Source organism: Lepeophtheirus salmonis, chromosome 13, assembly GCF_016086655.4.
Source record: "Lepeophtheirus salmonis chromosome 13, UVic_Lsal_1.4, whole genome shotgun sequence".
NCBI classification, from domain to species: domain Eukaryota; kingdom Metazoa; phylum Arthropoda; class Copepoda; order Siphonostomatoida; family Caligidae; genus Lepeophtheirus; species Lepeophtheirus salmonis.
In genome coordinates this window covers 16,040,249-16,057,520 of record NC_052143.2, presented here as the reverse complement: position 1 = coordinate 16,057,520, position 17,272 = coordinate 16,040,249, and the positions used below count along the sequence as shown (strand labels likewise).

The 17,272-nt window shown below is 29.2% G+C and overlaps 1 protein-coding gene across 2 annotated transcripts in view; it reads left to right on the top strand.

Annotated features, from left to right (window-relative positions):
* The window catches only part of LOC121127914 (putative receptor-type tyrosine-protein phosphatase mosPTP-1), a 71,502-nt gene that overhangs the window by 17,076 nt on the left and 37,154 nt on the right, over window positions 1-17,272 (top strand). Inside the window, exons 2-3 of one of the 2 annotated variants that reach the window (XM_040723489.2) lie at window positions 10,271-10,633; window positions 10,726-10,749. In XM_040723489.2, the coding sequence (XP_040579423.1) occupies window positions 10,271-10,633; window positions 10,726-10,749 (387 nt within the window). The remainder of the gene's footprint in view (window positions 1-10,270; window positions 10,634-10,725; window positions 10,750-17,272) is intronic. The other variant, XM_040723490.2, reaches the window with a different exon arrangement.

The window sequence follows — 17,272 nt, the reverse complement described above, 5'->3', positions numbered from 1 at the left end:
CTTTTTTGTGTGCTCATAAAATACGTAGAGTAACCCTAAGGATTTATTAGGGAGTTATAATTGTAAGTCCTTGTTGAACTCAGAGTAGAAATGAGGATCAACATCGGAGTAATTCTTCACCATGTTCTTGTTTATTTCATTCTCCCCCCTCTAACCTTATCACATATGCTTGTAGTTGATTTAATGCAATGTCATGAAAGCTATGTTTTTTTCTTCTAATCATTCTTCAAATTGTGAGGGCTCCCATATTGATTTTAGGTTTCCTTTTTTAACATACACAAAATGTTCTTAATTCACTGTTTATCATTTATGTTCTCTCCCAAGGAGTAAGAATATAATATTAAGTTAATAAAAGAGTTCTAAACGTTTTTCGCTAGATGTCTTTCGTTACCTATATCTCACAATTAAGACAGTACATAAAAAAGTATTATTCTAATCTAGCTTAAAGTGATCCAAATAAACAGACAAATACTGTTGTGCTTTTTTAAAACTACAAAATTACGTAAATTCTGAAACAGTCTGATGTGGAGAATTGTAAATCCTAAGTATTTTTAGCACACGAATTTCGTTGCCATCATTATCTTTTCAGACTAATGGAGATAAAATTTAATGATCAAGTGTAACGAAGAGTGTGTGTGTGCTCATGAATGACGGAAATTAAAGTTGAGTAGTGGTTTGAGAGTTAAAGGGGTAAGTCACTGTTGGACTCAGAGAAAGGTTGAAGATATTAAACAAAGTAATTCTTGCTCACGTCCTTGCTGGAGCTGGAATGGGACTTGTGTTTTTTTTGTTCTTAATCTTGTAGCTAATCTAATAATACGTCATGACAGATCAACTGCTCTCCTCTAAAATATTCTTCAAATTGTGTGGGTTGCTATGTTTTTTAGCATGCCCAAAATCCTTAAAGTTTACTATCTTACTAAAGCACATATATTATTCAAAAATAATAAAGTAACCTCTTTATTTAAAGGATTTTTCATCAGGGAATCAATATAAAATAGTGTCCAGTAGATAAAATAAATCTTATAATCCTCACTATAATCCTAAATGTCTTAATGTTGATGAAGCAACAATCTTCTTTATATCTCGTAGCAAATAAAGTTGGCATTACTCTTTTTGAAACCAGGGCTGTTGAGTCGGAGTAAGTCCTTTTTGGGGGGATTCGAAGTTGGAGTCAGATGTTGGAAAATTTGTACAGACTCCGGCTACAAAAATTATCATTATTTATGTAATTTAAACTTATGCATAATCTAAGGCTTACATTGAATATTCGTTCAGTTTTTCCAAAATATTTATAAATTATAAGTATTATGGTCTATTAATTTATGAAACTTGAAAGATACCTAATATATAAGTTTACTTAACAAATTTTAAATGTGTTCTATATCCTATACAATTACAATTATCGAACATCCTTATAGTCTTGCTTATTGTGTTCCATAGAGCATAGCCAGTAGCCATGCTATTTCATTACTTAGTCTTGTAAATAGTCAATGACATCAGTTTAATGTATAAAGTTGTAGTGAAAGGTTTTTAGTATTGTTGTTCCTGAACAAAAAATCAGCCAGAACCATGGTCTTAGGGGTTGTGTAGTCCGTATTATTTTTGTGGAGGGGAAGGAGAGGCTCAATATTTTTGTTTCTGGATAGAAAGTGGTACCTTACCTTGTGCCCTAGACAAGTTTTGGGAAAAGCTTTGTTTTCACTCATGACTTCCCTCTCCTCCAGACACAACACCCTTAGACTACTCTATCCAGGCGCTGGAAAAGAGAGTCCAGTCTCTGGAGGCTTCCTTTAAGAACAATAGACCAAGGTCGAGTCTAACTACTTAGTCCAGGTATATAAGATATTCAGGTATCGTAATGAGGAAATTATTAGAGCTGAGGGCTCTCATACGGAATTAAAGTTGTACTATTTTCAGATTTTTTTTTAAATTAGTGTCTTCAAAAAACCTTTGTTAAAGTTTTACTCTTGAAAAGTTTGAAAAAAAAAGAAAAATGTGTACCACTAGATAAGATCACCCTTTATTTATAATATAAAATTATAGGACATGTATGTTTGTATGTCCATCCACAAATAAAAGCGCATAACTAGGTTATCTATTTCACAATCAGAGAGAGATACAGACTTAAGACATTGAATGCAAGTTGTTCAGAATTTTGAGTTACGTTCTCTAGGTCATCTTTAATTCTGATCAGACTAGATTCCTGGGCTTTGAAGGGCAAGTTTTTTTTTTTTATAATAAGTTGACTTTTTAGATTGTAGATTTGAAAATTGACCAAAAAATCCAAAAATTAAGTTGGGGTCAGAGTCAGTGACATTCAAAAAAATTGAGTCTGGTTTAGTCCGAATTGGACATTTTATGTACCGACTCCACCATCCTGGTTCAAGCATCTACCAATAATTTAAATCTTAATACAATAATAAATCTATTCCCATAAATAAATTAACAAATAAACACCAACATTTACTTAAGTTGATGAATGTACAAATGAAGAAAATGTAGTCGGTGTAGCTATTGCCGCTGGAAACCAAGATTTAAATGATCACTGAGGCTTGTTTGTACTTGAAACAAAAAATAATCATAAGTCTAAGAGTAATATGATCTTTATTATACTTAATATGGGGTGTTGTGAATTTACTATAAAGAAAATTTATAATAAAAAGCCCAACATAAGCCTAATCGGTTAATTATTAAAGTTAATCCTGCAACATTAGAAGAATTAATGTTATTATAGTAACAAAAAATATATATTAAATAATAATCCTTCAAATGGATACTTTAAATGAGTTGAAAAGTCGGTTAGTCCCATAAATTCCTTAAATGGAATGTATCCTTTAAATTGAGATTCTACTGTACATAAATTATTATTTCATTTAAGTGTTGGGTGCATGTTTATTTAGTTTCTGTCAAAAGATCATATAATAGATTATTCCTAATAGAAAAGTAACTATATGATAAGATGAACGCCTCATTACCCTTGTACTTACATATATTTATATATTGTACATTTATAGACCTGAGCAATTGGGAGAGGAGAAGGGTGTCATTCTACTAAATAAAAAAAAATAATATTTATTTCGTCAGATAAAAGAAAGGGTTTGGGAGCGAGAATAAAAAATTCAAGGAATATTGTAGCGAAGGAATCTTTATCGATATGCTACATTAAATTATAATGAGCTGTTGAATTTCCTATCTCTTTTGATATGTACATATATTATCATAAATAATATACTCGTACTTATATTTAACTTCTACAAGCGGTACAACTCAGAAGTATTTTATTCGACTAATAAACAAACTTTACTTTATTTACATATTAAATAGCTTCTTAGGCTCCTGAGACAGTTTTGTCTAACATTTTTTAGCCTATTAAGCCATTGCAGCCTTATCAATTAAAACAGAAAATAGATTTTTTAAACAAAATAACAACTACTTAAAAAAAAAAAAAATTCAAGATCTAAAAATTCTAAGAATTTCCTCGCTGCTTCTGGTATAATATCTTCGCACACTTTTTTAAAGGAGATAATCAGGCATAAGACTAAGCATTTTTGACCATAGCATACCAGTTGGTGAACGACAGTTCAACGGTCAGCGCTTAAATATTTTTCCTTCTTTAAACCTTATAATCCTTTAAAAAAGTGTGCGTAAAAACAAAAAGTGAGATTAATTTGTAAAAAGTTACAATTTTTATTTATTTCATATAATATGGTGAAGAAAAGTTCAGAATTAATTTTAATTTCTTAATGTCCTGGGCAATTTTGGGCAAACCTACTCTAATTAATATAGAATATAACTCCCGAAGACATCTCACTATTACTCTACTTGCGAGGTTTCATTGCGTAACCAACAACAAAAAAAGTCGACCCATGTGTGATGTTTTCTGCGGTCAGCAAGAATTTTACCTTCTGCAACGACAATATGGCTGCCTTCTGGCCTGCCTCCAGCCATGGTATCGATCCATTTGACTTTGCAGTATGGTGTGTCTTGAAATATATTTGCTGCACCTCTAATAGCTATTTTGATTCGCCTCGATCTACCATCATGACCGTGTGGTACGCCTTCTTTACGTCTTTCACCATAACAACCGTCAATCTGTTTTCTCTCGTGTCGAGGTTGTTATTGCTTGTGAAGCGAGACATATTGAGTAAAAGAATTAGCTGAAAAAATTGCAAAAGCCACTAAGAAAAATGATTAAGTAACGTTATCTATATCATCTGAAAATCATAGCGTGCGAGGGGAAAAGCCAAAAGATGAAATTCCCAAATCTGTTTTATAGTATTTTGAGAAGCTGTTTGAGGACAAGGGTTAGCTGTACACTTTTACAGCTGATAAGTGAAGTCTACAGCATGTAGAGGGACAATGAGTATGACCAGTGCCGCAAGACATTGAAATTTCAGGTAAAATGTTCTTAGAAATTAATAATTTTTTATTCCATTTGGATTTCTTTTAATGTTAATCATAATTTCTTAGTACATGTAAATGCATCAAATCTTATGTAATTTGCTTGATGTTATATTCTGAATAGAGGATTTGCTATAAAAAGTAGATCTGTCATACGCCTGATTATCCAAGTAAAACACCTCCTTAATGAGAAGATATATATAATCATTATTATGTAAGCGGATTCGAATCTTATCTATATTTTGCCCAATCTATTTATATCTCATATCTGAACATTAAATTAGATATTTGAATGTACATATTTTGCTTTGAGCAAATATGTATGTTGTTTGTTGTAAACAAATATCAACCAAACAAAACTGTTTTGATGGACAACTTCTTCCTTTTGTAAGTGTAAAGGAACTTTACAAATATTGAATCAGGGACAATTCCACATGAATGAATAAGAAATCACCTATTCATAATCAAGAATGTTTCTGATCAAAGTACCGTTCCTCCCTACATAGTATAGTATAGATTTTGTATCAATGACATTCCTTGATGTATCATATATGTATGTTTGTAAACATTACGTTAATATGTTAAAATATTTTTTTTTTTTTTTTTTTGGGGGGGGGGTACAAAGAGCTTGACATTAACCTCTTGCATCAGACAAAGAGTAAAAAAATCATCATAATTGTGAACTTTATAAAATCTATAGATACATGATTATACCTTGATAAGTAAAATAAAAAATTGGAAAATACATGAGTACTTTTATTTTCTTCTTGTAAAAAAAAAAACAGTGAAGAAGATACTCATATTCGTGTAACCTTCACCTATCCACTTCTCCTTATTTTCCCACCTTTCCTCCATTGAAATCTTTCCGTGACTTATCTACAAACAAAAATATACGTGTTTTTTATTATTTATACCTATGTCTATAAATTGGGCCTTTACCCCTCACTAGCCCTTTTTCCATTACAGATCAGAGTCTCATTTATATTTGATTACCAACACGAATACATTTGGAATTTATAATTATATAGTATTTTCAAGACGTCATACATTGCATAGTATAACGAAAAGAAAAGCTGAATTGGATGTATACGGCGGATTTCAGATGAATCCTTTTAATCTTAAATCACCATTTTAAGTTTTTTTCATGACTCAAATCAAAATTTAAAAATGTGATAGATTTAATGACACTTAGTTTACATTTTTTGTCTAATTGTTTCTTTAAAAACAATTGATCAATAAAGAACAGACGAAAGGAGATGCCTTTATCACTCTCGTAATTACAGACCATGAAGCAAAGGACATTGCAAAGTTAATGAATTTTCACAATTGAACTGTTCATCGTATCATAATAGATTTAAACAATCTTACATCGCTACCAGGAAGAAACATAAGCCTCGGAAAGATAAAAACGCACCCCAAGATTCTTGGTGGGTCTCAAACGGTCAATAACAGCACCCCCAGGTACTCCAATGAGAAAGTTAGAGAAAGATCGCCAGGTAAACAAGGTAACCATCTATGGAGCTGTTTGGATGATATTTCCTTAACTTCTAATAGCCTAAAGCATCGTAATCTCTTCATTGATCTAATGAAGGAAAAAGTGTGATCTATGGTAAAAGAGTTATTCCCTTTCTAAAATCCAATTGTGGTTATCTTAATTGGTTTTTCTGATGAAAAACTCTTCACGAAAGATCAATCATTTAACAGCCAAAATGACAAGTGCATCTGCCAAGATGTTCACAAAATCCCTAATATCTTCAATAGCAAAAATCCAGCTACTATTATGATAATAAGTATCATTAGTGGTGAAAACCATGTTATGGATCCTTATTTCTTTAGCCTCAGAATAAACTTCGAAGTTTACATGAATATCCTAGAAACGGTTGTTGTACCCGGGATGAAAACTGTTGCTGATCGTAGGTATTACAAATTTCAGCAAGGCACTAGACTAGCACACAGGGAATAATTGAATAGTTGTATACCATTTTACATCACTTTTGGACACCTGAGGCATGGGCTTCTAGCTCCCCAGTTTGAAATCTATGAGATAATTATCTATATAGAAGGTTGTAAGCCGGTCTTATATGACTCACTGTAACAATATTATCTCCCTAAAACGATCCATCTTCTAAACATCAAGAAATCTTGATCTTGCAGAGGTAGCTAGAGAATGTTCATTATTCAGGGGTCGTGTAGAAACAGTCCTTTGACAAAATGGAGGACATACTGAATGATAATGTTTCGTGTTCATCTCTATACTTAATTTTATAAGTAACTTTTAAAACAAAAACATAATTAATAAGAAATATTCTTAGATGACAATTTATCTAAATCACTTTGTAGTTGTGAATCTATAGGTTTTTAAATCAATAAATACAATCATATAATCTTGTTTAAGACGAAAAAGGTTTTTAATAGGCATATAATCATATATAAAAAATATTTCCCGATGCGATATATTGCAAATTATTAGATGTCTCCCTGAAATTTTTTCATAATTGTAATGTCTCGTTTGTCAACAAGTTCATATCATAAGGATCCAATATTTATTTTCTTTGTTAAGACAAACATATTTGAATAAAACCCATTTGCATTATCAAGTATGGATTCATCAATTTGATCCCTGTTTCAACTTCTGATAGTGAACATCTCTTTTATGTGTTATTAGTGAATTTGGTAAGACATTAGCATAAATGCTGAAAGAATTTTATGACAAGATACAAAGTCAACATAGAATTAAAATGAAGATATATAAAATTGTAATATTTTCACAGCTATTTTGTTCATTTAACACTTTAACATTTAACACAGTTAAAATGCGTGATTTTTTTTTATTTAAATAGCAAAACTAAATTTGTGATTATTAGAATTAAAACATTATAAGTTTATTTTTGATGAAATCTTTTTCGTACTGTAATTTATTATTATCAAAATTTAATTTAATTTACCAAAATTGTTCGTATTAAATTTGAGTATGAAGTATGGAATAACAGCTGAGATTATATTAGTAGCAATGTGTATACCTTAAATTGAAGAAAATAAATAGGGTAAACACGACTTAAAAGCAAACAAATTTATCAAGTTTAAAAAAACCTTTATTATAATTATAAAACTTACCAATAATTCCAAGAAAATAAATTTTTACAACAAAAAGTTGCATTTATTCTGATGGATGTTTCAGTGGAATCCTTAATGTGGTATACTAAAAATCCAGTTGCATTAAAGAACGGTAATGTGAGCAAAATGGTCATTTATTAAAAAAGAGAGCGATTTTTAGGGAATACAATCTGGACCAGTCTTGGTAATGAATAAATCTTGTATTGAATTTTTTATATAATTTTTACCAAGGGACGCAAACTTTCTGTCGCATACATTGAAAGAAGTACACAAGTCATAACATTTGCATCAATAAATAAATCTATGTGGGAGTAGTACTCTATGTAATAAGAATTCCCTTGCTACAAAAGTTGAACAACATTTTTTATTGCAATCCCTCCTTCTTTTTGATTACATCACATAAAATATCAAAAAAAATATCTAAGAGTTTTCTTCGATACTCATACGATGTAGATATTGGATATCTTGTCCAATACATCAGCTCACGTCTAATGATGATCAAGATTGATTTTGGTCTTCTCTCAGTTTCACCCCTTCAAAGTCTTGTAATAAAGAACAAAGTATTTAATAAATTTCTCTCTTCTTTTTTTGTTAAAGAACAATTATTTACTCTTGGTCACAATCCTTTAAAAAACTTGTTCCTTGACGGTACCAATAGTTTTTGTACCTGTACATTTTTTACGGTTTATGTCTCGTCCAACATGGCTTACTTTCAAAATAATGACGTCAGTGATATCCCAAATTGCAGAACATATAAATATTTATTTGTACATTAAGTTTGATAATATTATATCAGTTCATTTTGAAGAGTTTTTTCTTTTTTTTCAAAAGTCAATTTCTTATATTCCAATTTGATTTTCAGTTGTAAGTATACTTATAATATAATTAATTTATATGGTACAAAAATATCATATTATGTTTTATCACGCGTCATAAAATATTTATTGATATCAGTATATATAAATCCAGTTTAAAGTAATATATTCAATCTATTCCATCAATTTCTTTAAAAAAAAATTTCAGATTTTAAGCTTTTTGAAATATGTAGATCTGGTTTTTTTGCACATTTATTAGTTAACCTATATAAATGTATTTATGATTAATATAAAAAATATTTATATTAAATGTACTGCTACTTGATTTAAAATATGAAAATTAAAAAATAAAGGTTTTATATATATTTGAATTGTAGATTTATGTATTATATATATATTTTCGTAGCCAGAAAAATGCAAGTTAATATATTGTATAATAAATTTATTTGATGTATTAAAATTATGATTAAATATTTTGTAATTTTATTAAACGTCAAATGGTTAAATATCTGGTTATAAATGTACATTCAACACCATTTTTTGTGATATTTATATCAAAAGTCAAAAGAAAAGGTGTTACAAAGTACACATATCCTTAAAATGTCATTCAAACTTTTCATTATAATGAATAAACTTTTTAATTGAATTGATTAATAATTATAATTCATTAAATATTTTATACGAAAAACATTAATGAAAGATTTAAAAATATAATATGGATTAAAAGTACTTTTATAAACTTACAGTGGTCATTAAATATTTTTTTTTTACTTTTTTTTATGTTTGAAGAAGGAGATTACGTTAATAAACACAGGGTACGACAACATAACGCCTTTTATTATAATTTTAGCAAATAAAAAGTAGTAAAAATAGTTACGAGATAGGTTTGTTTTCATTGTATAGTCGAGATTCTAAAATTTTCTTGGATGTAGAGTTGGTTGCTATCTTACGCTGGAATAGTAGGAAACGTGTGTTTGCCCTGTAAAAAATGTTTGCCAAAATACAATTTCTCAGAATATTTTATAAACATTAAACATATTGTTTATATTTTTAACATGCAAACAACGATTTTTTTCGATTCATTTCAATAATATGAAATTTGTAAAATTGTTTCAACGCAAATAACTCCATAAAAAATTATAGTAGAGAATTGAATTAGACGTCATCTGATTTGAGGTTTTGTAAAAAAAATTAAGTAGTGCAATTTTTACAAGTTGGGTAATTGTAATCGTTTTTTTTATTGAAAACCCAACATTTTTATGAAAAAAAATCGCCATTAACTAACTAATTAATCACTACTTTCTAAAACTATAGAATAAGATAACTGGATAATTTAATTTTACATCTTTTGTTAAGCATAATTGTCCCTCTAAAACGTCTTTATGAAAAGTTATTAATAGTAAGAAAAAAAAGGGTATTATAATACTGTACCTGGATTTATTCAGTGTATGGACAATGGCTGACGTCACCCATTTCATACAATTTTCAAAAAAATGTGGAAAAAACAAACAACATTTTTAAATGTGCAATATAAATATAAATTAAAAATACACTTTTTAAATTTACAAAACTTGTTTTATTACCTTTCGGAAAAAGGAAGTTATGCTGTCGCATCCTATTCATACATAAATTGCATTGAACAAAATACGAACTTTCTATTTCCTCCTAACTGGAAGTATGTACCTACAACAATCAACATAAATGTATATGTATTATATTGAAAGCCTCTTAACCCCAGTAGTATTTATCTACATATATTTATAATGGGATTATATATGTATATAATGCATACACATAGAAAAAATGCAAATAAATAAGATGATTTCCGCTTCCGTTCATATTTTAACAAAATTTATTTTATTTATATTTTCTTATATATTCAACACATGTTTTACTGATATCTTTATTTCTTGTTTTTTTATCTAAAACACTTACAGAGGAAACCATTCCCGTGAAGACAATTTATTCCATATCCGGCTCCAATGTATCTCTTCCATGCCTAGGTGTGGCGGAAACTGGGGTTATTCGGGAACTCCAATGGATTTGTAGAGGATGTTACTCTCCGACTCCATCCACAGAGACGAAAATAGCGGATTATAATTCAGAAAGTGGGTTAAGAGGAAAGCTTCATATCTTTTCTAATCCACGTCTTTCGGATCCTTCCTCAAGGATACAGTTATTAACAAATAATGTATTTAGTGTTGTGATCTCTCCTGTGACGCCAGATGACTCTGGGGAATATATTTGTTTAGTGAATGGTCGTAGTTCTTCTGATGTTATTATTCGATTACTTGTACAAGGTAAGAAGGTTTTTTTTTCTTCTTATGAACTTTTAATATTATTCTGCATTAAATATTTATTTTTATAATTGTATCCATTTCCTTACACGCAGACAAACAGCCAAGTGGAGTTAACGGTTAGAATTTTCTTCACATTTTATCATAAATATTATATACTTAAATAAATGTGTGCGGTTATCATGAAAAAAAAAAATAGCTTAAGGGACAATTATCCAGTTGGTCAACGGTTTTTTAGATCTAAATATATATCAAGACATGTTTTACCTATTTAAAAAAATCAATATTTTTGAAAAAAAATTTTTACTTATAGTATATTTAAATTTTTTTTCATATTTATATCGTAACAAAATACAATAAAACAAATGGACTGAAAAGTCCCGGGATTAACTAAGAAAACACTATTTTTCTTTGTTGATAGTTGGTTTTTTTAAATTATTATTATACCGGATCAGTCTCTATTTTCGAATAAGCGGTATTCTGTCAAAATAAGGAGTTTATCAAATTAGAAGTCATAAGTTGAAAATGCAATAATTATTTTTGTCTATAAGCTTTAATAATAATATTAGTACAATTTATTATTTTTACCCTTATAAATCTTGAGATCCGAGCACTGGACTGTAATATTCCTTGAAAAACATAATTTTATTATATAAAACGATGCGACTAATTACATCATATTTGTAAATTAAAAAAACCAAACACGCAGTAGATACAAAAACACTTCCAAGCCAAATGTCTACCGATTCCAGAGATTACTGAAAAAATAATATTTTACAAATCCATTTCCTTGAAAAAATAAACATAGGGAAGAATTAAGAGAATCCCAAAGGTAATCAGTGATTGTTGTTAAATGTATAATAACAGATATACCAACATCAAGGCCGTCAACAACAATAGAGAGGCGTAGCTGGTAATTGTATAATGTACATATATCTCTCAAACATTTCATTATGATGATTTGATAACAACAATTCTTACGTCATCAAAATATGTGTATAGGAGTACATTTAAGGTATAATAAATAACGTTAAAAATAGAGATTCATCAAAATTGAATTAGAGGTCACGACCCCTAGAACATGATGATTATTATCATGGATATATATGTGTTTGAGACGTATTGTTCCATTACAGAGGGGTCGGGGAGTCTACGTTTCTTTTTTTTATTATTATCATTATTATCCCCCCCCCCTCCTTCCCTCAAAAAGAAAAGAAAAGAAATATCACGTTTTTCTATTTTGATGCAGTATTTTGAAGACTATGGCAACAGAGTTTGATTCCAATAATAATAAAATATTATAAAAACAGTTTTTGCCAACATTTGATTAGCATTAATTTTTCCTTGACTTAGCTTTTTGGTGATTATTGTTGTTTTTTTTGCAATAAAATCCAGTAATAAATAAGTTTTTTCAACCAATACAGTCATTTCATCATATTGCTTTGAATATCTGGGAGTTTTTCTAAGATGAAATGGGATTTTAAGTACCTTACACCTTCTGAAAAAGTAACCGTAATAAAAATTTGATAAATTATTATATAATACTAGTTAAAAACTGCTCTCCTCATGCCAATTCTTAGTCGAGAACCGCGCCTGGTTTATTGTTTAAAAAAAATCTTCCCATGAGAAAATTGATGGAAAAAACCTTATGTGAATAGCTGCATAAGTTACAAAGCTATGATAATTCATTAATATTCAATTTAAATACATAATAGAAAAATGAATTATGCCTTGGCAGACTCGTTGTTGATAGGTACAATAAATTCTTCGTCAATTGTTTCCCCCTTCTCATTGGGCTCTTGTTTTTTGTTCTTGAAAACATAAAGAAAAGAAAAAGAAAAAAAGACGCATCTGTGAAGTATTTAAATGTAAATTGGCTTTAAGAAACATTGTATACAGATACAAAATAATAATTTTTCCGCGAACAATACGTTTATTAAATTATTCGTGGATACTAAGTGATTAATATACAGGATGAAAAAAAAGAATTTAAACTATCTTCATATTATTTTTGAATGTTTTATTTATTTTCTTACAATGAATGAGGTATTTTCAAGGGATTTATTTTTGTTTTATTAATGTTTATCTCCTTGGCGATTAAAAATGTGCTTACATGACTCTTGTACTTGATGATTTTCATTATTTTGTTTCCATTTTGACTATTGGCGTAAAATATGGTTTATTTTCTCTTTGCTGGTGGACATTTTTGACATGTACTCAAACTATACCGATTCAAACAATTCTAGAGCTTATGGAGATTGGTCTATCTTTGACATCAAAATGAAGGAAACGGAATAGACAAAACCAAAATTTCGCGTGATTGGCTGTTACAGTATCATAAACAGAATTCAAATTTTCATCTGCCTGGCTGGTTTTGTTGCCTTGTTCGAAGAAAAAATAGAAAATATGGTTTCTCTTTGCTGGTGTCCATTTTTGACGCTCACTCAAACAATACTGAGTCAAGCAATCACAAAACTTTCTAAAAAGTTTTTCAATACGAAATATTATCATTCTAACGCTATCTAGTATAAACCAATACCATACATATAATGCTACATACGTATTACTAAAACCATCTATTTGAAAAATTATATTTATTTACAAAAACCAAATTTTATCTGAGGCTATCTACAATACTGTCTGCTATTTCTCTTTTCAACTATATCACCATCGCAGATACTATGACAGCGATCGGTTCACGGAAAGAAATGCAAGATATATTGATTAAGTCTGGATTCATTTCAAGTTAGAGCTCGTGAAGAGCTGTTTTCATTAACTCCACATTTGTGACGTTCTTTACATGGCTTGATTTCAGCATACAGCCTGATCGAATGATCCAGAAGATTAGCAACTGGGCTAAAGAATCCAAGTAATTGATATTTTTTCCAAGTATCATGGTATCTTTCCTTTTCCTGCTATCCTTCATTTCAATGTTCATGTTTAAAAAAAAACACTAAAAACAAAAACATTATAATCAGTTTTCCGGAACAATCCAATAAGCTTTTAAATTTCAATTGGAGTGTGACCCACAGGAATTAAAGTTGTGACTTGGAATCTTGTTTCACAATCTTATGTCCTTTTTAGCCCAATATAATGATAATAAATGTTTGCTGATAGGTGATATTTAATTAATATTATGTAGGACCGGAATTTTTAAAATTAGTTTTTACAACCAAATAGTTTAGATATGTATGGGCGTGTAAATTTTTAGTTTCCACACGGTATATATTGGTAAAATATTTATAACTTTTACAAAATAATATCTTCCTGTCTCATCTTTCTATCTACGGATCAGACTCAAAGTCCCCTTCCCTGATATATACCATAAAATACAAAATCACAACTTATTCCTCATAATGAGACTTTCCATCCGGTTTCATGATCCATTAATGTGCTAATTGTCTGAATATCTCAAAAAAGTCGAAGCCCCTATCCTCTTACTCGAAAAATATACTCTTTCCTTCGTTTCAGTTAGCGAAGTAATTCGATTAATATTCAAAAGTTTCTAATTTCACTTTCTGGGGACAATGTATCCAATTTTGAGATAGAAGGAAATAGAATAAGTGTGAGCAAACTTATAAAAATTTTCCTTATAGTTTATTCATTGATATTATTTTGTAGATAAGTCGTCTATCAAAGTTAGCTATACATAATTTTCTTTTTGATTAACTCTCACGAGGATTAAGAGTATTTTTTACATCCCTAGATATTAAAAATACAGAAAAAAATAATAAATCAATTTGTTGTCGCTAGTGGCTACTTTTCGATAAATGTACTTAAAAAAAAAATTGATGTAATGTACAACTTTGACTCTATCCCAAATTGAATATAATATTTACAAAATTGTATTTTTATTTCGACAATATCCCATCGGTCCGAAGGTTTTTTTTTTTTTTTTTGTACCAAATGCAATTTGTTTGTAACGAATTGAAAATACTTGATGTTCGTACATATTTTTATTAATGGATATGAATGATTTAGAATAAATTTTGATACATTTTCTGCCAAATGAACATGATTTCGTATTTATTTGTTTATAAAAATGATGTAAAATTTTTGGGTGAAAGTTGTATATGTGGTATACTCTACATATTTCTATATGTGTATATTTAAGATTATTTATTTTGCAATGTAATATACAGAGTACAACGATTCACTATTGAATATAAGTAGCATAATGCGGTAAATTCTAATTCATACTTAAAGATATGATAAGTTAGATAAGTGTATACATAGTAGATTGAGCAAATTAAATTCATTGTAATAGTAGCACAAAGATACTTACTATTTGATTACGTATTGGTTGTATCCAAGACCACATAATGTGATCATATATAGATATAATATTTATTAATTAGCTCTGTATTGTTTTACGACTTTTTCCTTATTATGTTCATTTCACAATATATCTTTAATTAGGTACCTAACAACTAAATGATAATGAGACATATCTTTATAAACGAGGGTGGTCTGAAAATAAACCAACCTCTAAGTCAAGATAGCACCACTCTTAAATTAAAGTAAGTCATATATATCTAACATCTGTTGACAGTCGCTAACCAAAGTTTCATCCATTTTAGACATGCAGTTGTTATGTAAAAGTAAGTTGATGTGGGTGTGTGTTGACAACACACCTCAACGGTTCCCATGCCGAAAATACACGAATTACGGATTGAACTGCCTAACCATATGATTTACTTATTAAATATAGCCCATAGGACTTCTTTTTGTTCCCCCATATACAAATTTCGTTAAGAGGACAAGGACAATACCTTTGTATAAATTTTGTACAGATTGCAACATAAATGAAAAGAAGAATTTACAGTACTTTAGATGAGGATAATTCAATAATAGAGTATTCCGTACATGATTGATATATTATTAATGATGCTACTATATAAATACATATCCGGTAAATTCATTCCCTGTCCTTTGATTCCTGGTTATGTTATTCCTTTCAATATTTATCCCCACACATTTCATTTTCTTTATAAAAAATGATATTTTTTTACGTCACATGGCTTATGTTCCTAAATAAAGTGTAGTTCTTTTAAACGTTCGCAATTTTCTCTGGCCTCATCTCATCTCCCTACTAACTGGTTTTAATACAAACACACACTAATTGAGAGTAAGTTTGGTACAATTGTCACCCTACCATGTCAGTGACACAATATGCTTCTTTACAATAACATACTTCAATATCCTATTAATCATGCACAAAAACGTTTTGCGATGTTATGTATTTTTACAGATTAAATAGTAATATAGACAACACGTTTTTGTGTAAATCGGTCGGATTGACTTCTCAATTCATCTGAAAGCTCAAAAATTGTGTCAAGCAGTATAGTCAGGGCCCACTAACAATAATTTTCTGGAAGCCTTGTGACCTGTAAGCTTCCAAAATTGTCCGAAGTCCTGATTAGTTGAGAAAAATAAACAAAACAAACAATAAGAAGAATCCTGGTCAATCGATGAATGTGATAGTATCGACGTAGCGTCCTGTTCAACTCTCCCTCATGTTATCAATGAATACATACGGTACCACACCTATACACGTTACAGGGGACAGCTTCCAACCCATCAACCAGGGAGAAAAGGGTCACCATAACCTAGGCTTTGATGAAGCTAAAACCGAAGCCCCCCATGAACGATCTTTTTTTTTTTTTTAATCATAACTTTTTTTTTTGTCAAACCCTGATATAGAACTTGTAAATAGTTAGTTGGAGAAACAGTTCTTATAACGACTTTAAGATTTTTTTCGATTATAATTTCATAACGAAACGAAATTATAACGTGTTTTCTTTGATATTGTTATTATAAACTTTACTATTGTATTTCTAATTTATAATTACGTCATTGGAAATCCTGAGTTGATTGATTATCTATAGACTGTGAGTGAGCTTTAACTTATAAGTGAATATACTCCAAGAGACAAAAGTCCTAATCCTTATTATTATCGAAAATATTATTTCTTTCAGTTACGAAACTAGATTACAAAGATGGATAAAATAGACGACCAAATTAAAAATAGGTGCATGAATATAAAAATATAGTTTTTTTTTTAATTCCTTGTAAATTGACGTCATCAATGATCATTGGTCAAACTATATTGTTTTCTTTACTATAATGTAATATATTTTAATTTGACTATATCAAGCCTTGCTGATAAAACTTTCGATATAAAAGGAAGACACCGAATATAATTATTAGAATGTTGGTTCAATCCAAAATAATCCCTCAAGGCATTAAAAAAATGGAATAATGATGTCAAATATTTAAAAAAAATTTAAATGTTCATATGAGATATATATAATGTATGTAAATAGATAAGAAATTTCATTTATGGTAATGAAATTCTAATAATAACTGGGAAAAAATTACTCCCTTTATTTATAAGATAAATAAAAAAAAGTTAACTTGACATTACCATTTAAATAATAGAATAAAAACTATTCATTGTATATAATAAAAAGTCAAGTATTGTAATATTCTAATGTGTAAGCCAAATATTTAAGCTTTAAGGGTCAACTTCTGGGATTTTCCTAAACGTACCAGATGCATGGATTTTAATAGTCACTGATAGTTTTACTAAATGAGGCTTTTACATTAAAATTAAAAGAAAATAGCTTTACGTTATATTCA